The sequence below is a fragment of the Entelurus aequoreus genome, linkage group LG03 (genome assembly GCF_033978785.1).
Source record: "Entelurus aequoreus isolate RoL-2023_Sb linkage group LG03, RoL_Eaeq_v1.1, whole genome shotgun sequence".
NCBI lineage: Eukaryota > Metazoa > Chordata > Actinopteri > Syngnathiformes > Syngnathidae > Entelurus > Entelurus aequoreus.
Genome location: NC_084733.1, coordinates 46939479 through 46966544, shown reverse-complemented (window position 1 = coordinate 46966544; position 27066 = coordinate 46939479). Strand labels below are relative to the sequence as shown.

Below are 27066 nucleotides of genomic sequence, written 5' to 3'. Positions count from 1 at the left end.
GAAGGCCAGCCCCCTGACCTACAGCTCCCGCGAGGGGGCACCCAAATCTTGCTACGAAGAACCCTACAGGAAAATACCCCCAGGGATGCCCGAGAGGGGGGGAGGATGAGCATCCCAACAGGACGGATTTAATGGTTATGACCCAAGCAAATGGACAACGGATTACGAGCGCAGTCTGCATATGCGGCAAGGTCTGCAAGAACTCGAGAGGTCTGAAGATCCACCAGACTAAGATGGCCTGCCTTGGGAGGGAACAAGTGAAGCGACGCTCAGAAACGGCAGCAGATGCAACAGTTCCTGTTGTGCCTGCTGCAGAACCTGGTCAGACGGAGGAGGAGCCAGGTCCGGAGTCTCCCCACAGTACCCGGAACCTCCAAGCAACACGTTTCCCCCCACCAAGCAGAAAATCGGAACACCGCCGGGTAAAGTGGCCTGTCGCTAACAGCAAGGAGTGGACCAAGCTGGATGAGGACGTAGATGAAGCCCTGGAATCCATTTCGAAGGGTGACGCTGACCAGAAACTTCAAACCATGTGCTCCCTCATAATAAGCATAGGAGGTGAGCGTTTTGGAGTGGAACAGAAGCAAGGAGCAGCTAGAAACCCAGCAAAACTCAATCGGCGCGAAGTCAAGATTAGCGAGTTGAGGCAAGAACTCAAATCCTTAAGACGTCAGTTTAAGGCAGCCAAGGAAGAGGAGAGAACTCCTCTGTCGGAACTCACTAACATCGTAAGAAAGAAGCTCATCACGTTGAGGAGGGCCGAATGGCACCGAAGGAGGGGAAAGGAAAAGGCACGGAAGCGAAGCGCCTTCATAGGCAACCCCTTCACCTTCACTAAGAGGCTTTTGGGCCAGAAGCGAAGTGGTCACCTCGCTTGCCCTGTAGAAGAGATTGACCATCATCTCAATGCCACCTTCAGTGACTCTTCAAGAGATCAAGAGCTTGGCCCTTCTGAGGCACTGGTGACTCCAGCAGATCCAGTGTCCCAATTCAACAGTGATGAACCCACCCTGGCAGAGGTTAAGGAAGTTGTGAAAGCTGCTAGATCTGGTTCGGTCCCCGGCCCCAGCGGTGTACCCTACAAGGTCTACAAGCAGTGTCCACGGCTCCTCAAGCGTCTGTGGAAGATCTTGAAGGTGATTTGGCGGAGAGGGAAAGTCTCTGCTCAGTGGAGATACGCGGAGGGCGTCTGGATCCCGAAAGAAGAGAACTCCAGCAACATCGAGCAGTTTCGTATAATCTCGCTGCTCAGCGTTGAGAGCAAGATTTTCTTTAAGATCCTGTCCCAACGACTTACCGAGTTCCTCTTGAAGAACGCCTACATAGACACCTCTGTCCAGAAGGGGGGAGTACCTGGAGTGCCTGGGTGCCTGGAGCATACAGGAGTGGTGACACAGTTGATCCGGGAGGCAAGGGAGAACAAAGGAGATTTGGCAACTCTCTGGCTTGACTTAACCAACGCCTACGGATCTATCCCGCACAAACTTGTTGAAATAGCACTGACAAGACACCATGTTCCTGGGAAAATCTGTAACCTCATCATGGACTACTACAACAACTTCGAAGCAAGAGTCTCCTCAAGCCAAGTAACATCTGCCTGGCACCGCCTAGAGAAGGGCATAATCACTGGTTGTACAATCTCAGTGTCACTCTTCTCCTTGGCAATGAACATGATTGTCAAGTCTGCGGAGGTTGAATGCAGAGGGCCAAAATCAAGATCTGGGACCCGGCAGCCCCCCATAAGAGCTTTTATGGACGACTTGACAGTGATGACCACATCTGTGCCTGGGTGCAGGTGGCTCCTCCAGGGGCTTGAACGGCTCATCACATGGGCAAAGATGAGCTTCAAGCCAGCAAAGTCCAGGTCTCTGGTCCTAAAGAAAGGTAAAGTGGCCGACCATTTCCGCTTTACAGTTGGAGGGTACTTGATTCCAACGGTGACCGAAAGACCTGTTAAGAGCCTGGGCAAGATCTTTGATAGCTCCCTGAAGGACGCAGTGGCCTTGCAGCAGACAAAGAGCGACCTGACCTCATGGCTCACAGCCATCGACAAATCTGGTCTCCCAGGAAAGTTTAAAGCCTGGATGTACCAACACGGAGTCTTGCCTAGAATACTCTGGCCTCTGTTAATCTACGAGGTACCAATGACAACGGTTGAGGTACTAGAGAAGACCATCAGCCAGTTCCTGAGGAGATGGCTGGGGCTCCCTCGGTCCTTAAGCAGCATTGCTCTTTATGGCCATTCCACCAAGCTGCAGCTCCCTCTCAGGGGACTGTTGGAGGAATTCAAAGTCACCCGCTCCAGAGAGGTAATGATGTACAGAGACTCCGCAGATGTCAAGGTCGCCTCGGCAGGAATTGTTGTTAAGACCGGGAGGAAGTGGCAGGCACAAGAAGCCGTAAGCAGAGCAGAGGCGCGGCTGAGGCACAAAACCTTGTTGGGTACTGTGGCAAGGGGAAGGGCAGGCCTCGGCAGCTTTCCAAAGCCACGTTGGGACCGGGCCCGTGGCAAGGAGAAGCGCCAACTGGTCCAAGAGGAGATCCGTGCAGAGGTGGAGGAAGAACGTTGCTGCCGGATGGTCAGCATGTCCAAACAAGGGGCGTGGACAAGGTGGGAGCATGCAGAACCTCGAAAACTCACCTGGGCAGAGCTCTGGAGAGCTGAACCTCTGCGCACAAAATTCCTCATACAGTCTGTGTACGATGTCCTCCCATGCCCCGCCAACCTGCACATCTGGGGCCTAGCAGACACTCCGGAGTGTAAACTGTGCCAAAGGAGGGGCACCTTGGAGCACATCCTGAGCTGTTGCCCAAAGGCACTAGGGGAGGGGCGGTATCGCTGGCGCCACGACCAAGTTTTAAAAGCCCTGGCGGATTCTATCTGCGCAGCGATACAAAACAGCAAGTCCCAGGCCGCCCCGAAGCAGTCAATCACCTTCATCAGAGCAGGACAGAAGGCAAGCCGCCAGCCCAACTTCTCAGGAGGGCTCCTGGCCACCGCTCGTGACTGGCAGCTCCATGTTGACCTGGGAAGGCAACTCAAGTTCCCGGCCAATATCGCTTCCACGTCACTCCGCCCAGACATGGTGTTAACATCGGAGTCAACCAAGCAAGTGGTGCTACTGGAGCTGACTGTTCCCTGGGAGGAGCGAATTGACGAAGCAAATGAGCGAAAGAGGGCCAAATACGCTGAGCTCACTGTAGAGTGTCGGAGTAACGGCTGGAGAGCCCGCTGTGAACCAGTCGAGATTGGGTGCAGAGGTTTTGCTGGTCACTCACTACAGCGTGTGTTCAGAATCCTTGGCATTAGAGGACTGCAGTCGAGAAAAGCCACCAAGAACATCCTAGAGGCCGCAGAAAAGGCCTCCCGGTGGCTGTGGATCCGTAGGGGGGATCCGTGGTGCGCTACTTGGACACAGGCCGGGGTCTGATCACCCCCGGCTGGGTCGCCCGGGCGAGGGTGTCTGATGATTAAAGACCCGAAACACCCTATGACCCCGGGTTTATCACTGATGACGTGTCCAAGCATCACCGTGAGGTGTATTCAAGTTCTCTGTGATTAATTGTGTCAAATGCTTTTGTAAGATCCATGAATACTGCGGCTGCACATTCTTTACCATCTATTGCATTGGTAATTTCATTTGTTATTTTGAGTAATGCTATCGATGTTGACATATTTGCTCGGAATCCATATTGGTTTTCCACGAGTGTTCCACATTTGTTGATAAATCTGTCTGATCGGTTAAGGAATAGTTTTTCCATGATTTTAGAAAATTGAGGAAGTGATGAAACAGGTCTGTAGTTGGCATACTGTTGTATGTCTCCATTCTTATACATTGGTACGACTTTTGCAATTTTCATTTTGTCTGGGAATTTGCCTGTTAGAAATGATAGGTTGCTGATAAACTGTATGTTAGACGTTCTGAAATTTCTTCTATAACCTTTTTTATCGTTACCATATCTATTCCGTGACAGTCGGTTGAGGTCTTCGATTGACATTTTTTTACAATTTTGATTATTTCTTCTTTTGTCACATTCTTAAGGAACATCGAATTGGGATTTCTGTCTATGATCTCACTCAAGTCCTCAACTAATCGAACATCTTCATTTGGAATTCTTTGTTCCAGATTTGTTCCGATATTCACAAAGTAATCATTAAATCGTTCAACTATTTGGTTCATATTGTCATTTTTTTGTATTTCCATTTAGAAAGTACTGGGGGTAATCTTTCTTAGCACCATTTTTAATGCTGCTATTTAGGATGCCCCATGTTGCTTTCATGTTGTTTCTGTTCTTGTTTAATAATTGACTGTCGTATTCTTTCCTACATGTTCGTAGCATACTAATTAGCTTGTGTTTATATTTCTTATACTAATTGTATGCCTCTATAGATCTCCGTGTTATAAATATTCGATATAATGGTTTTTTTTTTTGTTACAAGCATTTTTCAGTCCTTTTGTCATCCATGGTTGGTTTTTTTTCTTTTGTTTCTTACTAAGTTCTTTCCATGGACAATGTTTATCATACAGTGTTAGAAAAGTGTTGAAAAAATTCCCATATGCATCATCTTCATTATCTTCATTGTACACATAGTCCCAACTTTGTTTCCTCAGATCCTTAAAAGAAATCATTCCTTCCTCTGTGCATAGTCTTTGAAATGTCCTTTTGTCAATGTTCTTCTACAATGTACTTTTGCTTATTAGGGTTCAAGAGATCAATATTGAAAAAAAGGTTAAATTCAGTTAGGCCATCAAGTTAAGATAAATGTTGTGATGGTTGATAAAATGTGGATGAAGGATACTTTGGTTTGTTATTTTACTTTTATTCTTTTAGTTTTCCCCCTGAGAGATTGCCACCGTATTATGTTTAATAGCTACCAGCAGGAGTCTTCAGGTGGGACACCCAAGTTGTACAGGTGTGAAGGTAGAGGTCTGACAAAGTGCAATCCTCTTCTCCAGATTGACGTTGGACATACAGGCCAGATTCTCTACAGGTTTGCGTGTACTAAAACACGTGCAAACTCTGGTTGTCCCGATACCAATATTTTGGTACCGGTACCAAAATTTATTTTGATACTTTTTGATACTTTTCTAAATAAAGGGCACCACAAAAATGGCATTATTGGCTTTATTCTAACAACAAATTTTACAGTACATTAACATAAGTTTCTTTAAAAAACAATTTTGGCCTTAAATAATATAGTGAACGTACTAGACAACTTGTCTTTTTGTAGTAAGTAAACAAACAAAGGCTTCTAATTTGGCTGCTGACGTATGCAATAACATATTGTTTCATTTCTCATTCTCTTATTTTGTCAAGTGGTAGAAAATGGATTATTAATCTACTTGTTCATTTACTGTTAATATCTGCTTACTTTCTATTTTAACATGTTCTATCTACACTTCTGTTAAAATGTAATAATCACTTATTGTTCTGTTGTTTGGATACTTAAGTATATATGTTTTGGATGATACTACACATTTGGGTATCGATCCGATGCCAAGTAGTTACAGGATCATACATTGGTCATATTCAAAGTCCTCGTGTGTACAGGGACGTATTTCCTGATTTTATAACAATAAGAACAATTTAAAAAAAGGAAAAAAAAATGTTGTGATGATAAAAAAAATCTCGATGTAATCATTGTAGTATCTCTCTCTAGGTCGTCCTCAGACGAGCCTTCCATCGTTGCTTCCAGTCATCCCGATTCTCCATACATTTGGCCAGTTCCTTGGTACTCTGAGCTCCTGCATCCTTCTTGAGTACATCCACGTATGTTAGTGTGGGATGTCCTCTTGACCGATGCCCATGTGTTGGTTCCCACAGTACCAATTTGCTGGCTGGCAGCTCCTGATGCCTTTGGCAGTGCCCTGCTAGTCTCATTCTCCTTACAGCAATCTTCTCGCTCACCCTTGGTATTCCCCTGTAGAGGACTCTGTTGGTTACGTGCGCACTCTTGTTGATGTTATGCACTGCACGCAGCATCCTGGTGTAGCAACCATCCAGAGACATCTCCAGGGTTGGCTTCAGGGTCCAGCATTCGCTGCCATAGAGGAGAAGGGACTCAACTGTCGCGTAGAAGAAGCTGAGTTTGATTTGGCGGGGGAGGTTGGAGCTCCATACACTGGTCATGCCGTTCAGGGCCCTCCATGCAAGTGCCTTCCTCACTTTTAAATCTTGCTCAGTTGAATTGACCCATCCGCCCAGGTATTTGAAGTCCTCAACTTCTTTCAGCACAGTGCCTCCTGCTGTTATCAGAGGTTGATGTTCTGGTGGAACATTGTAGGTCATGACCTCAGTTTTCTTGGCATTTAGCCTAAGGCCAACCTTGGCGCACTCTAGCTCTACCCTGTGTAGGAGTTCTTGTGCTTGTTCCACGTTGTTGGAGAGCAGACTGATGTCATCCGCATAGTCAAGGTCTGTCAGGACCACTGCCGGTTGTCGACTCGACTTCCTTGGTGTCAGCGTGAAGCCAAGTTCCTGCTCTCGCCCATTTATTGCCTTCCTGAGCGCATGATCAAGGACTATGATGAAGAGGAAGGGGGCTAGTGTATCCCCTTGTATAACTCCAGCCAGGATGTCAAACTCCTCGCTGTTGCCATCTGGGGTCACCACCCTGGCCCTTGTTCCTGCGTACATGGACTCTATTGCTCGGAGTAGGTTCGGAGGAATACTGTATGCCTTCAAGATCTTCACCATCGTGCCTCGATGTATCGAGTCAAATGCCTTTTTGAAGTCTATGAAGCATAGGACTGCAGTCAGGTTGTCCTTCCTCACCTCCTCAATCAATCTCCTAAGTGCCAAGATCTGGGCTGTAGTTGTTCGTCCTTCTCGAAAGCCGTTCTGATTTACTCTCAGGTGAGGGTCGATTGCATGCCGGACCCTGTTTAGGATCATGCGGTTGTAGACTTTCGCAGTGATACAGGTCAGGCTGATGCCTCGGTAGTTGTCTGGCTTCGAGAGGTCTCCGGATTTGGGCACTGGTACGATGTTTGATAGAGACCACATATCAGGCAGCCGATTGTGCAGCAGAGCAAGGTTGCAGAACTCTAGAATGATGTCATCAAGATCACAGTTCTTCACGACCTCTGGGGGTATGCCGTCCGGGCCAGCGCTTTTTCCCACTCTTACTGTGGCTTTTGCCCTGGCGAGCTCTCCGAGTGTGAAGGGACCATCGTTGATGTTCAGGTTTGGGAGGACTGATGGTATTTCTTCTTCCTCAGCTGCGTCTGCTGTTTCTCCCAGCAGCCTTTTGAAGTGACTGGACCAGGTTGTCACCCTCTCCTCCGGGCTGTGTCCCTCCACCTGTCCCTCCTTGGTCCTCTTCCGCCCCGTCATCTCATTGATGACCCTCCAGGCCTCCCCATACTGTTGTTCACCTTGCGCCGCCTGCACCCTCCGCACTCTCTCCATCAGTTCTTCCCCTTTGATGGTATCATAGCATCTGAAAAGAAACTGTTTGGCTTCATTCAGCTCGCCACGCCTCTCCACAGTTGGTTCCCGCTCAAAGTTGAGGCGGGCTTCCTCCACCATCCCTCGTGCTGCTACAACCTCTGGGTGTTTGGATCGTCTGGAGGTACTGACTCTCTCCATCATGGGCGCGCACAGCCTGGTCGCCTCCTCATTCTCAGTGACGAATCTCCTGTATTCTCCACTGGCCTCCGCTCCCCTGTCCAGCTGCTGGAATCGTCTCCTCATCTCCTCTGCATATCTGGTTTGAAGGCCAGGGTCACTTGAGAAAGCTTTCCAGTTATACCGGATCTTGGGACTTGGTTTGGGGACCCTGAGGCTCAGGCAAACTCTCATTGAGACCACACGGTGGTCTGAGCCCACAGAACTAAAAGTGCTGTATGGCTCAGCATTCAGGATGGAGTTCCTCCATTTCTTCCTCACTAGGATGTAATCTAGCTGCCGTAGTGTTCCTGAGGCTCGGTCTCGGAAGGTCCACCTCTTTCCTGTTCTCTTCCGGAAGATGGTATTCGCCGCCAGTAGCTCGTGTTCCATGAGGAAGGCAGTGAGGTAGGTGCCGTTGCGGTTGGTAGAGTCGTGGTAAGGGAAGGGTGCGTCCTCTGGTCAAAGCCTTGCATTGAAGTCCCCAAGGATTGCCAGGAAGTTGTGCGCTGGGACGCCACGGACCGCTCTTACAAGGTCCTCAAAGAACTTCTCCACGTTGGTGGGTGAGTACACGACTATGACTGTTGTTACTGGGTTGCCCAAGAACTCTGCCCGTGGGCCCAGCATTAACCCTACACCGCCTGTTGCGGCCTGGGCCTCGTTCCTCCACGCAGATGCAGAAATGAACGTGCATCTCTCCACTCTGCAGTACAGGATGGGGTCATCAGTGTGCACTCTCCTGTGTTCTTGGACCCCCAGGATCTCCACTCCCCGTTCCTCTGCACAGTGTGCAAGTTCTATCAATCTCGCTTCTTCTCTCGCTGTGCATGCGTTGAAGGTTCCCATAACAAATGGTCTCCGACAGCGCATGAGTGCATTGTATCGACTAGATACAGTTCTTGTACTTGGTATTGTAACAATCAATATCTGTGTAGCAGGGCTGCCAAGTTTTTAAAAAAAATGACAAGAGTGAGACTTTAGTGGCATAATTCGTTTGTCTTTTTTTTTGCCTTTTTAACAGTGATTTATACCTTAAGACTGATGTCCTCACTTCCAGCAACTCTCCCTGCACTGTGACCTCCTAATTCTAAAACCAGAAATTAGAAATGAAAATCATCTCCACTGTTTTCTCTGCTGGCTCTTCTGTCTCATCCTCTGCATCTGTGTTCTCCATTTGTATCTTTTCTACATCTTTGTCCTCACTTTCCTCAATCTCTTCTGATCTCTCTTCATCTTCCAGTGTTGCCAACTCCTCAGTAAGGAAAGTAGATATTGGCTGTCATAGTAGTTGCTAGAAGTTGATAGATGACATCATTGCCTCATTTGCACGATTGATTACCGTACAATGGACGCTGTAGGAAAGGAATAACGTAGTGGGAGACATAAAAAGTTAGTCAAAAACTGAAAATTAGGAATGTAAATTAATTGTCTTCTGTTAATTTTTAGTTTAGTTGTATTTTTCTTTGTTCTACATCGTTAAATGTTAGCATCGAATTTGATCAAAAAACTGAAGGGTTGTGATATTCATGAATGAATCAAATCTATTGACTGGCTTATTACCATAAACAATATGTTTGTTTTTATTTGAGGCGTGACAGTGATGAAACATTTACATTTACATCTCACACTGTAAACCAAAGCAAAAACAGCGGCAGCTTTGCTCATAGTGGGTGTGCATCTATCTCAGGGGTGGGCAATTAATTTTTACCGGGGGCCGCATGAGCAACCCGAGCACTGCTGGAGGGCCACACCGACAATATTTCAATTAAATTTTGCTCAAATTATTTTTGATATACCGTAAGATAGATAATAATAATAATAATATTTTCATTTAACCTAACTTATCTTTATACAAAAGCAGATGGCTTTTGATGGTTTTATTTTTAACACTTTCTTACACAACACTTCCTGATGTATATTACAATACAAAAATTTCAATTCCTGTCACTTTATCCTGCATCCTCTTTGTTGTGAACGTAGCACGCCTGTAAGGTGATTGGCGAAGAAGGGGGAAGCGTTGCTGTTGCGGAAATGAGGAGTGAGGATTGGTTTTCCTTTTGGAAAGAACGAGATAAGTTGAGCTGTGTTAGTATAGCATGCTCGATAAAAGTTTAAAAAGTGCATCAGACTTGGTGTGCACTTCTTCTGGACGCTACAATTGATGTCACAAGTGGGATGAAATGCCTCCCAGTTCGCCTTGCCATCAAACCTGGGAGTCTTCATTGAGGGCGGAATTCCCCCCGTGGCTAGCAGTGTGGCTGCACCTGTAAACGCTCTCTCTCTCTCTCTCTCTCTCTCTCTCTCTCTCTCTCTCTCTCTCTCTCTCTCTCTCTCTCTCTCTCTCTCTTTGCGGCGAGCTCCTCACGTGGCACGTACCTCCCGATGACGTAGCACACAAACAGTGCAGTATGCGCAAAGTTTTACTTCTGCCACCAATTGTAGCGTCCAGAAGAAGTGCACATCAAGTCTGACGCTCTTTTTAAACTTTTATTGAGCAAGCTATACTAACACAGCTCAACATATCTCGTTACTTCCACACGCACATTTATCCTCACTCCTCATTTACGCAACTCAAGAAGACAACATCTACTTCAGCAGGTCGTTACACTATATTCTTTAAACACAGCAACGTGTGTACCACAAATAAACACACTGCTTTACCTTTACTTGGCAGTGCATGTCTTGTTGAAAACACGCCATTCGTCATCAACTTTTCTCTTTTTAGCGTCTCTGGGATAACCGGGCATCACTTGTCGCTGTGCGCCTTCCCTCACAGGACATACGCACATATAACACTTTTCAAAATAAAAGCAGCACAGTTGTATTGCACGCACGACAAAGATGTTTTTTTTAATTTATTTTGTAATTTGAGATTGCCGCTGCGCGCACGAGCATACGTCCACACGGAAGTAATACAAATAACGCTTTTCAAAACAAAAGCAGCACCGTTGTATTGCACACTCGAAATAGATGCTTTTTTAAATTTATTTTGTAATTTATAATTGGCCTCACGCGGGCCGGACAGGGACGTACAAAGGGCCGGATGCGGCCCGCGGGCCGCACAATGCCCAGGTCTGATCTATCTCCTCTGTCCTCAGACTGGGATGAAACTTTTTTGTCATGGCAACGAAATGTGTTTTCAGTACAAACTGTCCAAGAGCAGACATTCTGTAAAAAGGGAATTGCCTGTGAGGAAAGTCTAAGCTGCAGCTTGTACGTTGAGGACATTAGAGTGTTACACGCTTTCATGTCTCCAACACATCAAAAAAGTCACTAGATTTGTAGCTAGTCACTTTTGAGAAAGGAAGTCATTAAGAGGAGTTGGAAAGATTCTAAATTTAGCGGGAAAGTCGCCAAGCTGACAACACTTTGCTGCAGTATGGATCTGGTCAATCAGTCAGTTACTCGAACTAAGACAAGTCACGAGGGAGAAAGTTTATTGTTATGAAAAAATATACAGTAGTGAATGGGAAAATATACGCGTGAGAAATGTCAAGTGTGGCGTGTGGCGTGAGAAAGGGTTAGATTGTGTGACTCTCACGCTCAAAGCAAGAGGCTTGACAGCTTTGGCGGAGACCCACCCTTTTGTTTACATTCAGAACCGCTAGCTTGCTGTTAGCGGTTAGCTATTGTATCCTCCTAAGGTGTATAGTGAAGCATGTTAAGCTATTCCTTGTCCTGCAGGGATTTTCAATTCTACTTTTCTGTCTACAATGTATCTGCTTGTAAGCACTCCGTGCGTGTGCGCTGCCGAACATGCTCATCTGCTCATAAAACCAGCAATGTCACGACAGGACGACCATGCGCTGTCATGCCCGTAAAAAAAAAAGGGTACCGATATTTTTCAGAGGCAGTTTAGAACCGTTTTTAATTCATTAGTACCGCGGTACTTTATCAGTACCGGTATACCGTACAGTCCTAGTGCTAACATCATAGCACACACAAAACTGATTTACTAAACATGTTCAAAGTGGATTGCATCTCTAAAGTGAGAAGGCGTGCCATCCATTTTGTGTCCCTGTCTCTATATATATGCCAAATATATGCTGATCATCAAAACGCACACAATACTGGGAGAAGAAAATGAAAAGATAATTATTTATCATGCACGATGTGATTTATCAACACTCATTACCGTTTTACAAGCACTATCTTGTGTTTTGTTTAATAACTGTGCAAACTGACAGTTTCACACATCGCTGCAGGATCAGTGCTCGCACTGCACAGATGATGGACAGATGAGAATCCTCTGTCCTATGTGTACGTTTCAACTTTTTTGGATGGTCAGAAATAAAACATTTTAGACATATCGTCTATTCAGCAGCATCATTTTATAGCTGCTTGAGGACTTAAGGGGCTGTTTAAAACAAATTAAATTGATGCGTTTTGGTGTCCTTTAGTATTTTTTTTATGGCTTTAGTTTGTTTCACATAGAATATATATCATTAAAATATTCCTTATATTAAAAAAAAACTTCTTGAAGTATGCATTTTTGTGTATTAAGCGGAGTGAGTGCAGCCTCTCTCCTATTCACCTTCAGCGGTAAAATAAAAAAAAAGAAAGGGGCTTCAGTTTAGATGCTCTGCACGACTGCTTCTAAAATGCCCATACAAAGTGGTAGATGTCTCCCGCATAATTGAAAACATAGCAAAATGCCACAGGTAGGCCATGATAACATGAATGTGCAATAAATGATCAAATGTCTCCGTGGTGATGCCCTGCATAGTACAAGCAAAATCCTCTGCGTCACTTTTCAATTGTACTCATCCATCCATCCATCCATTTTCCTTATTTCATTGACATGTAGTTCCATAATAGCTACACCTTTCGGGGTCGCGGGGGGGGAACCCGAATGCAGCTGAGAGCTGCATTCGGGCGGAAGGCGGGGTACACCCTGAACAAGTCGTCACCTCATCACAGGGCCAACACATATAGACAGACAACATTCACACTCACATTCACACACTAGGGACAATTTAGTGTTGCCAATCAACCTATCCCCAGGTGCATGTCTTTGGAGGTGGGAGGAAGCCGGAGTACCCGGAGGGAACCCACGCAGTCACGGGGAGAAATTGCAAGCTCCACACAGAAAGATCCCGAGCCCGGGATTGAACTCAGGACCTTCATATTGTGAGGCACATGCACTAACCCCTGTTTCACCGTGCTGCCCAATTGTACTCATTGTCTTAGTAAATCACACGCAACATGCCCATTAAAAGTACACACTATTTTATAGACAGCACATACACATGAGGCCCCCTTCACATTTCTGACTGCCCCCTCATATATGCCTGCCTAGAACCGGCCCTGATCATGATTAATTCTTCATAAAAACAGGAAGATATTGACATCCTATCATCGAAGAGCAGACATTGTACAGTAAGGTATAGTTTTATTTTGTTTGTAGTTTGTATTTCTTCTTTAGAATTCAGCAATACTGCTAAATGATGCTTCGTGTTTCACTAAAGTTGGATCTGTTTAGCAGAGCTTCTAAAGCTTGCAGGTCATCCTCCTTATATTCACGATCAACAATATACGTTTCTGCATCATATTTTTCCCAAAGTAATCGTTGTTGGCTCTCACAAAGTCTACATGATTTGCAATGTTTTTGGTAGGGAAGGGGTCTGTGGTTCCCACCTCTATGTCACGCGATGACGTGTCTGTCTTCCTCCTTATCTCTCAAAATGGCTTGGGAATCTCAGTGAGATTGATACTATTTTAACCACATCTATTTATTTGCAAACTTTGGAAGTCTTTCGGTGTCATACATCAGATACATATAATAATAGCTTCAATATAGAGGCAACTTGTTTTTCCACTGTACTGGTACTTTAAAGCACAAGTGGGTCTGCTACTTCCATCCTTGTTGCTTAAACATAATTTCATTGAAATGAGACTAAGCAAATTAGCTTTGCATACCAAGCCAAAGCAAATTATTACAATGCCTGTCTGTGAAAATAATTGATAATACGGTGTACAGTAGTTTACTAGTTTATTTGTATCTGTGACAGCGCACGTAACCTAAAATACTTCTATCTCAAATCAGTGTTCCTCCTTGAAATTAATTCAACTCAAATTAATCTGTGCCAGGCCTCCCAAAAAACACCACCATTTTGATATGTTACGTGCTAAATTAAAATTATTATTATTATTTTTATTTTTTTTATTAACCCCAAAACAAGAAATATTATATGAAAAACAATACAATAGAATATTGTACAAACAATACAGTATTTTAATGAAGTAATGAAATATTAATATACAGCATTGGACAACCGACTTCTACGGTTTCTCGTGTGAGCTGTTTCTCTGTCAAACACACCATTAGCAAATGGAATTTTACTTATTTTTTTTTTAGGTAACACAATAATTTGTTTCCCCAGTAACTACATTCAAGTTATCTGAATTTCTTTAACGTTAAAATAATGATTATATATATATATATATATATATATATATATATATATATATATATATATATATATATATATATATATATATATATATATATATATATGTATATATATATATATATATATATATATATATATATATATATATAATATATATATATATATATATATATGTATATATATATATATATATATATATATATATATATATATATATATATATATATATATATATATATATATATATATATATATATATATGAAATACTCGAGTTGGTGAATTCTAGCTGTAAATAACCACGCCCCCAACCACGCCCCCCGCCCCCAAACAACCCCCCCCCCCACCTCCCGATATTGGAGGTCTCAAGGTTGGCAAGTATGCCACTAAATGGTAACACCCGAATAAGTTTTTCAACTTGTTTAAGTCGGGGTCCACTTAAATTGATTCATGATACAGATATATACTATCAGATATATACTATCATCATAATACAGTCATCACACAAGATAATCACATTGAATTATTTACATTATTTACAATCAGGGGTGTGGGGGGGGGGGTAGGATATGGACAGCAAGTAGTGGACATAGAGAGAGAGAGAGAGAGAGAGAGAGAGAGAGAGAGAGAGAGAGAGAGAGAGAGAGAGAGAGAGAGAGAGAGAGAGATCAGAAGGCATAAGAAAAAGTATCTGCATTTGATTGTTTACATTTGATTATTAGCAATCCGGGGAGGGTGTTAGTTTAGGGTTGTAGCTGCCTGGAGTGAACTTTTATTGCGGTTTTGAAGGAGGATAGAGATGTCCTTTCTTTTATACCTGTTGGGAGCGCATTCCACATTGATGTGGTATAGAAAGAGAATACATATTTGTTTTGAATTGCAAACTAACTACATTTAATATTATTCCCATTATTAATTTAATTACCTCATTGGAAAAGGAAATGGATGGATGGATGGAAAAGTAACTAGTAACTACAATTATTTACTTTTCTAAAAATGATTTGCCTTACATCAATAGAATGATGTCGTATCTGTAGCTTTAGTGCAACACAAACTAGTATAGTTGTACAGTAATCCCATTAGACATCATGTCATACATTTTGTAACCCTCTTCTTGCGTGAGGCACTGATTTGCCTCTTCAGCGCCAGCGTGCCAATGGTACAGTATTTACTTTTTTCTGATGACTGAAGCCATGCCACATTTGAAGATTTCACTTACACCGGCCTACCTTGCAATGCTAGCAGATTAGCTTGCGTCGGCGCGCTAACATATGCAATGACTGTCGGCGAGCTCTTCCCATTAGGTTGGCACATCAAAGGCGCTGGAAGAAGTTCTTCACAGGCAGTTAAAAGTGGGCTCAGTGTGGATCTTGTAAATACCATCTTTTGAGTCGGAGCCTCTCGGGGGACACTTCACACACTCCTCCAGTCATGAGAAGGGTGGGAGGGAAAAGGAGCAGTGACAGGCATCAGAAAGGGAGGAGAGGGTAGAGGTCTCTCTCTCTCTCTCTCTCTCTCTCTCTCTCTCTCTCTCTCTCTCTCTCTCTCTGTGTATATATATATATATATATATATATATATATATATATATATATATATATATATATATATATATATATATATATATATATATATATATATATATATATAAGAGCGATAGAGTGTGTGTGTGTGGGGGGGGGGGGGGGGGGGTTCTGAGACCCTAGTCCCCTGTCACCATCAGGATAGGATCTGTGGATGAAGAAAATCACTATCCTCTACTTTCCTCTCCGTCTCTATATCTTCTTCTCATCCTCTTCCTCCTCTTCACACTTCACATGATATCTGACAGTGAAAGTAGAGCATCGCCGCGTGCTGTTTCCTTTGAGTCATGTTTTTGGTAACACATAAATATAGAGCGTGCCGCAACTTGGGAATTCTGTGATTTTATGTTTCGTACACAGGCAGACACAATAGCATCCGCTCTTCTCTTTTTATTTCTAAACATTTTATCAATGCCAGCTGTTTTTAAGGCTCTGAAGAGGCCCTCAACTCTACAAGGAGCAGGAAGGAATGAGAGACGTGTTTTTTGCAGACTGATCAATGCAAATGTTGTTATTTACCCAAGCCTGAAATGAAAAGGCGATGGATCGATTTGATACTCTTCCATAGGGCGGACTCGCAGAGTCTGGCTCGCTTTTTGGCCCTCCTGAGCCACTTTCTCCAACATCACTAATGCAAATGATGCTGCCAGGCATGAAAGCAAACCACAATGCGCGCATTCTTAACAAACATACCCACAGTGCAACATTGGGGCTGTGTCTGTCTGATATGAGCTGCATGTGTGTGTTCAGCTGACCCACTTTCTGTGCTTGGCCAAGCTTCTGCTGCTGTCTGCTTGCTAGGGGGAGATCCCTGCAGACTCGTCCAGCCCTCCTCCTGACAGACACTCACCCTGGCATGTCATCCCTCCGTGGATTGCAGACCTCTGCCTCTCTGCCAGTGTGCTCCACATATACCTTGCTGCAGATGCATGATGCAAAGGCCCTAACAGCATCGGCCAATGAGAACACGCTACATATATTCACAGCACATTTTCATCCAGCCTTCTTCCTCCTCCTCCTCCTCCTCGCGTGTTTGTCTGGGGTTATTGTTTCAATCTTGCTGCATCAGGGGGCCCCTGAAGGTTATAAATTAAACATAAATGCAAATGCGCTGAGCCATTGCCGCCCTCCGCCCCTCCCGCCTCTTGCACATACACACTCGTCATTCAAACAGATCAGTGTGTCTGCGAATTAATAGGAGAACAGTGGGCTTTTTTTAATGAGCGGGTGAGGGAAATTAGAGTTGCAAAGCCACAGCGCGGCACACCCCGGACTGCAGCCGAGGCAACGGCTTGAAAAGCCATCATAGAATATGCTAATGCCCCCGGCCCTCTTGCTGTCGGCCTTATAGTGTTGCTCTAGATGAGATCAGAGCTGAGGCTTTGATCTGCCACTCTAACGGGAGCCAGAATCGGCATGTGTACAAAGCACAGAGAGCTGAAAGTGTGTGTGCGTGTGTGTGTGTGAGAGGCTTGTTCTAATCACAAAAGGTGCGCATAACCAGCTACGGATGCAGAGTTTGACACCTGCCAGGGTTAGTTTCATCTGTACTATCACACACCAATGTACTGAAACAATATACATGTTTTGGTCGGGGGGTTCTATGTATAAATAGCCATCTGGTCCTGTTGGTGCTACTATACGCAGAACATAGTGAACCATGGAGACGTTATTCTTGGACCATAACCAATGTTATGACTTTTATTTTGTGCCATATGGACAAATAAAGGCGAGTGCCACTGGCTTTTATTTGACTCCAGTGAATCAGCTTCCATTTGGAGAGTGAAAGGTGTTGGGTTTTTTTTTAGTTTATGGGTAACCCCTCCTGGATCCGCTTCCCTTCACGAACCAACGTCGCAAATGTCAGATTGTTGTCCAGCGTGACTCTTAAAGGGTCCATCCCATCCATCCATTTCCTACCGCTTATTCCCTTCGGGGTCGCGGGGGACGCTGGAGCCTATCTCAGCTACAATTTGGCGGAAGGCGGGGTACACCCTGGACAAGTCGCCACCTCATCGCAGGGCCAACACAGATAGACAGACAACATTCACACTCACATTCACACACTAGGGCCAATTTTTTAGTGTTGCCAATCAACCTATCCCCAGGTGCATGTCTTTGGAGGTGGGAGGAAGCCGGAGTACCCGGAGGGAACCCACGCAGTCACGGGGAGAACATGCAAACTCCACACAGAAAGATCCCGAGGCCGGGATTGAACTCACGACTACTCAGGACCTTTGTATTTTGAGGCAGACGCACTAACCCCTCTGCCACCGTGCTGCCTCTTAAAGGGTCATTGTATGATTTTTTTTCCACATTTAAAGGGGACCTATAATTAGGGTTGGGTATCGAGTATCGAGTATCGATTGGAACCGGGACTAACATTCTGATTCTCCCGGAATCGTTCAAAAGTTTAAATCTGATTCCTATGTTCGATACCCAGTCCGCCGACCGGAAAAAAAAAAAATTGTCCGCCGAACCGGAAGAAGAAGCCGCTGAGCACCAACGAAGAAGCGCCCACCGCCGGAAGTGTTAGCATAGCCGAGCGAGTCAGTCAAGCTCAAGCATGGATAGCGGGCGTCGGCGGTCGAAAGTGTGGCTTTACTTTACAAAAAAAAATGAAATAAACGCGAAATAACAGAGCTCCATGTCCATCAAGAAACGAGTGGAGAGAGAGCTGCAGATGTACCAGGACGTTCCACCGATACTTATGTCTGACGACCCTGCTGCATGGTGGTGGTCCGGTGGAACCAACAAAAGACTTATCCTTTGCTGTCAGATCTAGCTTTCTCCTATTTATGCGTTCAAGCTTCTTCCACACCCAGCGAACGTGTATTTTCCACAGCAGTAGACACTATCTGTCCAGAACGCTCACGCATCCTGCCTGAGAAGGCGGATATGGTCATTTTCCTAAACAAGAACTGTCTCTGATTTTATACTGTACCTGCTGCTAATCTGGACTGGGTTTTGCAAGTTGTTTCTTATTGTTTATTTGCTTTTCTGCACCAGGTTACCCCATCAGTGGGAGCACGGTCACATTTTTAAGTACCTGCAGCATCATACACTTGTGTGTGTAAATGTGTTTTCATGAGGTTTTCAAAAATAAAGCTCTCTTGAGGAAAGTGTACCCCTGGGAAAATGTATTCATAATTTATAATATTTATATTCAAGTTCATAGATTTGATATTTATATTCTAGTTGAAAACAGCTCTGTGAGGAATTTATAGTAAAGTTCATAAAAAGTTAATAGAATTAAAATTGATGGAGAATGTCAGACTATTTCATTCAGAAAGACTGTAGGTTAGCTAGCTCATTTAAAATATCCTAAACTTTTTTTTAAAGATTAAAGATTAAAGTACCAATGATTGTCACACACACACTAGATAATTTGTCCTCTGCATTTGACCCATCCCCTTGGGGAGCAGTGGGCAGCAGCGGCGCCGCGCCCGGGAATCATTTTGGTGATTCAACCCCCAACTCCAACCCTTGATGCTGAGTGCCAAGCAGGGAGGTAATGGGTCCCATTTTTATAGTCTTTTGTATGACTCGGCTGGGATTTGAACTCCAACCTACCGATCTCAGGGCGGACACTCTAACCACTATTTTGACCCTGCCTCTTAAAAGAATCGGAATCGAGAATAGTCAGGAATCGGAATCGTAACAAAGAATTGGAATCAGAATAGGAATCGTTCGAATTCAAACGATACCCAACCCTACCTATAATGCAAAAACAACTTGTCTTACCTACTGGTACCTACTGTTATGAATTTGAGATCGGCGTAAGTCTCAAAAATCTGAAATCAAACTATGGAGGCATGGCTGAGATATCTAAAAAAATATCTTGCCTTCCTTCCTACTTCCGCCAAACAAAGCTCTTCCCGGGAGATCCCGAAGCGAGTCTCTCCACCGTGTCCTGGGTCTTCCCCGTTGTCTCCTACCGTTAGGACGCACGCTAAACAGGCGTTTGGGGGAGGGGGGCGGGGGGCATTATCACCACTTCATCTGGCTCCTCTCGATGCCTGAGCTCCTCCCGAATGACATAGCTTCTCACCCTATCTCAAAGGGAGAGCCCCGCCACCCGACGGAGGAAACTCATTTCAGCCGCTCATAGCCGTGATCTTGTCCTTTCAGTCATAACCCATAGGTCATGACCATAGGTCATGTAGATAGGGATGTAGATCGACCGGTAAATTGCGAGCTTTGCCTTCCGGCTTAGCTCCTTTTTCACCACAGCAATCCACTTGAAGATCCCGAACAGATGAAGCCAGCAGGACCACATCATGTGGAAAAAGCAGAGACCTAATTCTGCAGCCACCAAACCAGATCCCCTCAACGCCATGACTGCACCTAAAAATTATGTCCATAAAAGTCGTAAACAAAATCGTTGACAAAGCGCAGCCCTGGTGGAGTCCAGCCCTCAATGGAAACAGGTCCGACTTACTGCCGGCAATGAAGACCAAGCTCTGACACTGATAATACAGGGAGTGGACCGCCACAATCAGGTGGTCGGATACCCCATATTCTCTGAGCACTCTCCACAGGACTTCCTGAGGGACAAGGTAGAATGCCTTCTCCAAGTCCAAAAAACACATGTAGACTGGTTTGACAAATTCCCATGCACCCTCAAGTATCTTGCCCGAGAGTATAGAGTTGGTCCACAGTTCCCCAACAAGTGCGAAAACCACACTGCTCTTCCTGAATCTGAGGTTTGATTATCCGGCGTAGCCTCCTCTCCAGTACATCTGAATAGACCTTACCGGGAAGGCTGAAGAGTGTGATACCACGATAGTTGGAACACACCCTCCGATTCCCCTTCTTAAATAGAGGATCCACTACCCCAGTCTGCCAATCCAGAAGAAACCGCCACCGATGTCCATGCAATGCTGCACAGTCTCGTCAACCACAACAGCCCCACAGCATCCAGAGCCTTAAGGAACTCCAGGCAGATCTCCTTCACCCCTGGGGCCCTGCCACCGAGGAGCTTCTTACATATCTTGGCAACCTCAGCCCCAGAAATAAGAGATTCAACCACAGAGTCCCCAGGCACTGCTTCCTCATTACGTCATAATCGTCTCAAAAAAAGAGGCAAACACGTTTTATGAATATCTACGCCATGCCTCTATTGTTTGAATTCAAATTTTCAGGAGTTATTGGGATCCCAAATACACAAAACAGGTGCCAACGGGTAAACAAATTTGGTTATGCATAATAGGTCCCCTTTAAGGCGTCAGTGAGTGACGTTTAACAACATACCGTCGCACAGCAGCCCCACCTGGCATGCATTACATAACATCACAAAATGTGTTTATTATAAGTAGTACATACTTGAAAGCTTTAGCCTCTCGATAAAAAAAGTAAAATGAAAACTGGTCTTGAAAATTTTGAGATCAAATCTATCTTGCAAAACTGGTGAGACTTCTGGTCACTGAGCATCTGTTCTTCCCTTTGTATTATTAATGTCAACACCTTTTCACTTCAGCTGCATGCTGAGCAACCTGGACATAGATGTATACACCATTTTTGTCATTACGTTACAATCATTTTCCCTTTCCAGTTCTATGGTCATCATAACATTTCTTCCTCTTTGCCACCCAGCGGTACAATGATCTGGTGTCCCTCCTCAAAGCTTGATTCATGCTTTTACTGAAGGGTACCAGCAGTGTTATGCACATTACTTCTAAAAAGTAATTCATTATAGTTACTCGCTACTTTCCCAAAAAAGTAATTGAATTACTAATGTAATTACTTAGTAATACATGTAAATAATTACCAGGGAACACAATGAATGTGTTAGGTGTAGAGATGTCCGATAAATGCTTTAAAATGTAATATCGAAAATTATCTGTATCGTTTTTTTTATTATCAGTATGGTTTTTTTTTTGTTTTTTTGTTTTTATTTTTATTAAATCAACATAAAAAACACAACATACACTTACAATTAGTGCACCAACCCAAAAAACCTCCCTCCCCCATTTACACTCATTCACACAAAAGGGTTGTTTCTTTCTGTTATTAATATTCTGGTTCCTACATTATATATGAATATATATCAATACAGTCTGCAAGGGATACAGTCCGTAAGCACACATGATTGTGCGTGCTGCTGGTCCACTAATAGTACTAACCTTTAACAGTTAATTTTACTCATTTTCATTAATTACTAGTTTCTATGTAACTGTTTTTATATTGTTTTACTTTCTTTTTTTATTCAAGAAAATGTTTTTAATGTATTTATCTTATTTATTTATTTATTTATTTTTTTAAAAGGACCTTATCTTCACCATACCTGGTTGTCCAAATTAGACATAATAATGTGTTAATTCCACGAATGTATACAGGTATATCGGTATCGGTTGATTTCGGTATCTGTAATTAAGAGTTGGACAATATCGGATATCGGCAAAAAAGCCATTATCGGACATCCCTAGTTATGTGTTTTAAGCTTGTTAGTGTAAGCCTTTAAAAGGCGGTGCTCAGACTAGCATTAGCTTAGCTGTGTTTGTTAGCTGAGCATTGTCAGTTTGCAAGGAATGATGCAGCTATGTTCTGTTCACTGGATTGTGTTACCGCTAGTTAATAAAGCAATTAAATGTGATTCAGTAGTTGTATCTCTCCTTGTCCACAAATGGGGTATTGTAATGTAATTATATAGCACATTTTCTCTAGTGACTCAAAGCGCTTTACATTGAGAAACCCAATATCTACATTTAAGCTACATTTAAACCAGTCTGGGTGGCACTGGGAGAAAGGTAGGTAAAGGATCTTGCCCAAGGACACAACAGCAGTGACTGGGATGGCGGAAGCTGGATTCGAACCAGAAGGTTTTAGCTCGCCACTCAACCATCTTAGCCACACCACCGCCACAAACTGCGGGATTACATGCTTATCACTCCATTGAATTGTCGTTCATTATTCTCCTATAGTAGTATGTATGTGTGTACTTACTGTACATGTTGCCTCTTCTTGATGATTAGACTACTTGTTCCTAGAAAAAGTAATGCGTTAGTAACGCCGTTATTATGTACAGTAACAGCGTTATTCCCAACACTGGGTACCAGTAATGGCAAAGATTGTACAAAAACCACAGAAGCGGAAATGGAACTGACATGAGTAGTGTGTGTTTCTGTCCTGGCTGCTGAGCAACAAGTTGCAGAATGTACACCACTATGTTCAGTGTTGATGTCAAGAGTCACAACTATTGACATTCACAGTCGTCCTCCCTCTCCTTTGATGCATCAATAGTTGGTAGTGATTGCACAATAGTCTTTAAAATATTTTTAGTGTACTAACTTATTTTTACACTTGTATAACAAAAATGTTCAAACACAACTATATTAAGCGAGCGTCTTTCTCCACTTCTTATTTTAGTACACTCTGAGGGTAAATAGTAATATTTCCTTGTAGTTTCACTATAGCGTGGTTAACTTTTTTTTAACACTTGAACGTTGAGATCTTGTTAAAATTATATGGTAACATTAGGGTTGAGTCTGAAATAGAATAATTATATTAGAATGAATACATTTGTTTTATGAACAAATCAGTGGTATAGAACATTGTTCATATTGCACTGTCGTGTTCTTGATAGCTACTTTGTATGTTTCCACTAAGTTGTGAAGCTCTGACTTGTACTGACAACATGTATCCAGCAGGGGTCTTCCCTTTGTCGTTGACCTACACATTAGCTGCATTGAGCACAAGATAGAGTGAATTGCATTTTCTTCTTTTGTAACCTAAAGCAACAAACAGCTGAAAACATCATTCTCACCATCACTATAATCATCATAACCTCCACACTGGCAATATCGTCATCATCATCATCGTCATCATCATCACGTTTGTCTTTAGCACCAGAAGGAGCTGCAGCAGCAGCAGCATCCAGGGTTGTGTCATTATTACCAGGGCCATCCTCAGCACCACTCATCCCCAAATCCTACCCCCATCCCTCTTTCATCCACAGCTCCCTCTGTTGATCAAATGCATCTGATCTCATCAAAGCAGAGCCTTTGCTCATTCAAGTCCCAGCAGACAGCCGGCGTCTTTGCTAAGCACTATTTTACATTCATGTTTGAATACCACTGATGGGTTACAGCGGATCTTCTAGAGACTTTGGTTTTTGTGTGGTCCTCGCCTGGAGCCCGGGGTTGATTTATTTTATTTCATCCTCATTTTTTTGTAAATGTCATTATCAGTTCAGACAAGTTACTCTCAGATAAATGACATTAAATGGGTGGCGTTCGTTTAAAAAAAAAAAGTTGCTTTAACATTCATATTTTTTGCATTAAAGTGACAGAAGTGAATATGCAAAGTGACCTGTACTAGTTTTTACACAGTAGTTTATTTCTGTAATGTCCCTCCTATCACAAGGTGACTTCTTTGTGAGGAGAATATTTCTACAAGACACGACGGCTTGTAACATTGTTATCCTTATTCCAAAAGCAACATTATTGCACACAGCTTGTCAGAGCTGCAGAAAACTGGCTTGGCTTGAGTCAAGGGACACAGCTGATGGTAGGAGAGAAAATCAGACCTGGATAATAACGGCGGCCGATAAGAGCAAACAAAATGAACCAGAACTAAAAATACACAAACACCATAGAATGAATGCAACAGGAGAGTGCTGCAATAAACCAAAAATAAGGAATACAGAAAAAAGAAAAAAACAACGGCCAGATAGACACCAAAAACAACTGCATGAGAGAAATGTTGCACACTCATATGCTAATAACAGTGTAAAGTTGCTCTAATATAGTGTAAGAAAGGGGTTAAAGAAAATAAAACATTTTCATTCCGCTTCTTTAAAAATTTTCTGGGTATCTTTCTGGTCTGGTTTTTCTGGTAGTAGGGGATGGGTACCAAAACGTGGTTCTGTAATAGCCCCCGATCCGACATACCTCATTTTGGTACTAAATAAATGCAGAATCCTTGCAACAAGTGATTGAAGGTGATACTGTATTGCGCAACTAATGCCTTGTACTGTAAGTAATGTAGCGTTTCAACACACAGTGGAACGCTCTTTTTAAAGATTATTGCCAACCCTACGCCAACAGCAGTGCTCAGTTCCAACACAAATTCTACAGTAGCACTTGCGACAACAACAACAACACGAGGGGCCCAGGTTGTCAATCTCCACGTGGTGAGCCCTGGAAACTATGCAAACTAGGCCAACGACAACACAGTCCACAAATTAGAGGTAGCATGATGTTGCAAACTTTCAGGATTCAGTCTGATTGCTAAACCTCTGTGCCGCAGCCCGTGCAACTGTCATTCTATTGCGTGTGTGGCATGGATCTGTAGCTAAACACGCATCTTGGTAGCTAAGATTAAGCTACTTGAGTATTGATCGAGTTAAAGCTTATTCCTACCAATATTGCCATGGCGTGAGTTCTGATTTAACAAAAACAACAACATAACACTTTGGCATTATGCAGTAATTACAGTGCCAGTTAGATGCATTCATGTACCCCGGAATTATAAACATCAACATTAAAACACAAGCACATGCTGTATAGTGTTCTGCATTGCTGATGGTTTATTTATTATTTTTGAAATTGTTATTTTATTCACAGTATTGAAATATTTAAAATTATATTCGGTTCAACTTGCATGCCACAAAAATCAGTACAAATAAAATAGTTTTCAAACAAAAATTGTTTGGTTTTCATTTTTTATCTATCTGCTTGGGTACAATTTTATATACTGATTTGGCAGCGGTATCAGTTAAATCCGAGTTATTCAACATTTTTTCTTCTGAGAGCTACTTTTACAAACCACCCATCCATTTTCTACCGCTTGTCCCTTTTGAGGTTGCGGGGGCACTCTGCATTCTGTGTTTATCAGGACGCGCTTCTTTTGGCTCACAAGATCGTACTAAATGAAGTCAGAAGAGTGGCGTGACGCGTTTGACATCGGTTTTCTTCTCCCTCATTAATCAAAATGGAACTAAGTAAAAGGAAAAATTCCAAAGTGTGTGATCTTTTTGATGACACCAAATAATGTAAAGTAAAAATGTTATTGAACAGAGTTTCATATTCTTTTCTGCACAGTTATTAATTTAAAATAAAAACAACAACAGTTATGTTTGTTTAACTTTGTTAAATGTTTGATTTTGTGACATAATTCATTAACTTTTTTAAGACGATTTAAGACTTTTTACTTTTACTAGTGATGTCAAGCGATTACATTTTAATCAGATAAATCAAACTTTTGCATTTTAATTATTCAGGATTATTCACTGTAAATTACTTGCATGCATAATTTTATTTTCACACTTTTGCAATTGTATTGTCAGAATGTCATACAGCAGCATTTTTTTTGTTTTCAGTGCACATCATTTATTTGTGTGAAACTTGCTAAGAGTTTTATACAAAGTACTGTCAGGGTTTCTTTTGACGTGAATTTTGAAGTGTGCATTGAGCTGATCACTGACCACAAAGAAACATGATCTGCCTTTCAGCAGCTAAGGTAAAGGGGCATGTGCGGTCAAAATAAATTGTGCGATTAATCTGCATTTTTACATGATTAATACAATAATGTTTGGTAAATAATCTCAGGAGTTAATGTGTTAACTTTGACAGCCTTAATTTTTAAACAATAATATATATCCTGCCTTTTCTTTTTCTTCTTAAACAATCACGTTTTTAAGGCTATTGTGTAATCTGACATTATCATTACTAGTGTATGTAATTAATGTGGGGCTGTGTAGTGCTATTGTCATGTATGAATATGTGTCTATTAATAGATTACATGTATCGAAGTGTTTTTGAAATTTTAAACCCCAGGTAAAATAGCAACTACTATTGCACTGCCAATAAGGATCTTAAAAAAAACAAATAAACTAATCATGTTCTTTTTTTAACAGGTCGGTAGTGACTTTTTTAATTCAGCAGATGGCGGGTTACTATTATGAAACACTAACACAGTATCAGTGCAGTGCCTATTAGGGATGTAGGTTTACCAATACTAATTAATTACTGCAGGAAGAGGAATAGCTAAACGTGCTTCATTACACATCGTAGGAAAAAACAATAGCAAACTGCTGACGGCAAGCTAGCGCTCCTGAATGTAAACAAATGGGTGGATCTACACAAATATCGATTATAAGAGGAACAAGTACAGGAGCCGTAGCTAGTCGTTACTACAATGATTACATCAATATTTTCTATCTTCACAAAATCTTTTGTCTTTTTTATAAACTCAGGAAATATGTCCCTGGACACAGGATTACTTTTAAATATGACCACTATATGAATCTGTAACAGCACGGTGGAACAGGGGTCAGTGCATGTGCCTCACAATACAAAGGTCCTGGGTTCGATTCCCCGGGCTCGGGGTCTTTCTGTGTGGAGTTTGCATGTTCTCCCCGTGACTGCGTGGGTTCCCTCCGGGTACTCCGGCTTCCTTCCACCTCCAAAGACATGCACCTGGGGATAGGTTGATTGGAGCCTATCCCAGCTGCATT

The 27066-nt window shown here is 42.9% G+C and overlaps 2 protein-coding genes across 2 annotated transcripts in view; both read left to right on the top strand.

The window, feature by feature from the left end:
* The window catches only part of arid1b (AT-rich interactive domain 1B), a 692248-nt gene that overhangs the window by 21188 nt on the left and 643994 nt on the right, over window positions 1-27066 (top strand). The window lies entirely within an intron of this gene.
* LOC133645919 (uncharacterized) lies at window positions 138-3436 on the top strand. The gene has a single exon (XM_062040849.1). It carries the CDS (start codon window positions 138-140, stop codon window positions 3429-3431), a length of 3294 nt encoding a protein of 1097 aa, XP_061896833.1. The 3' UTR covers window positions 3432-3436.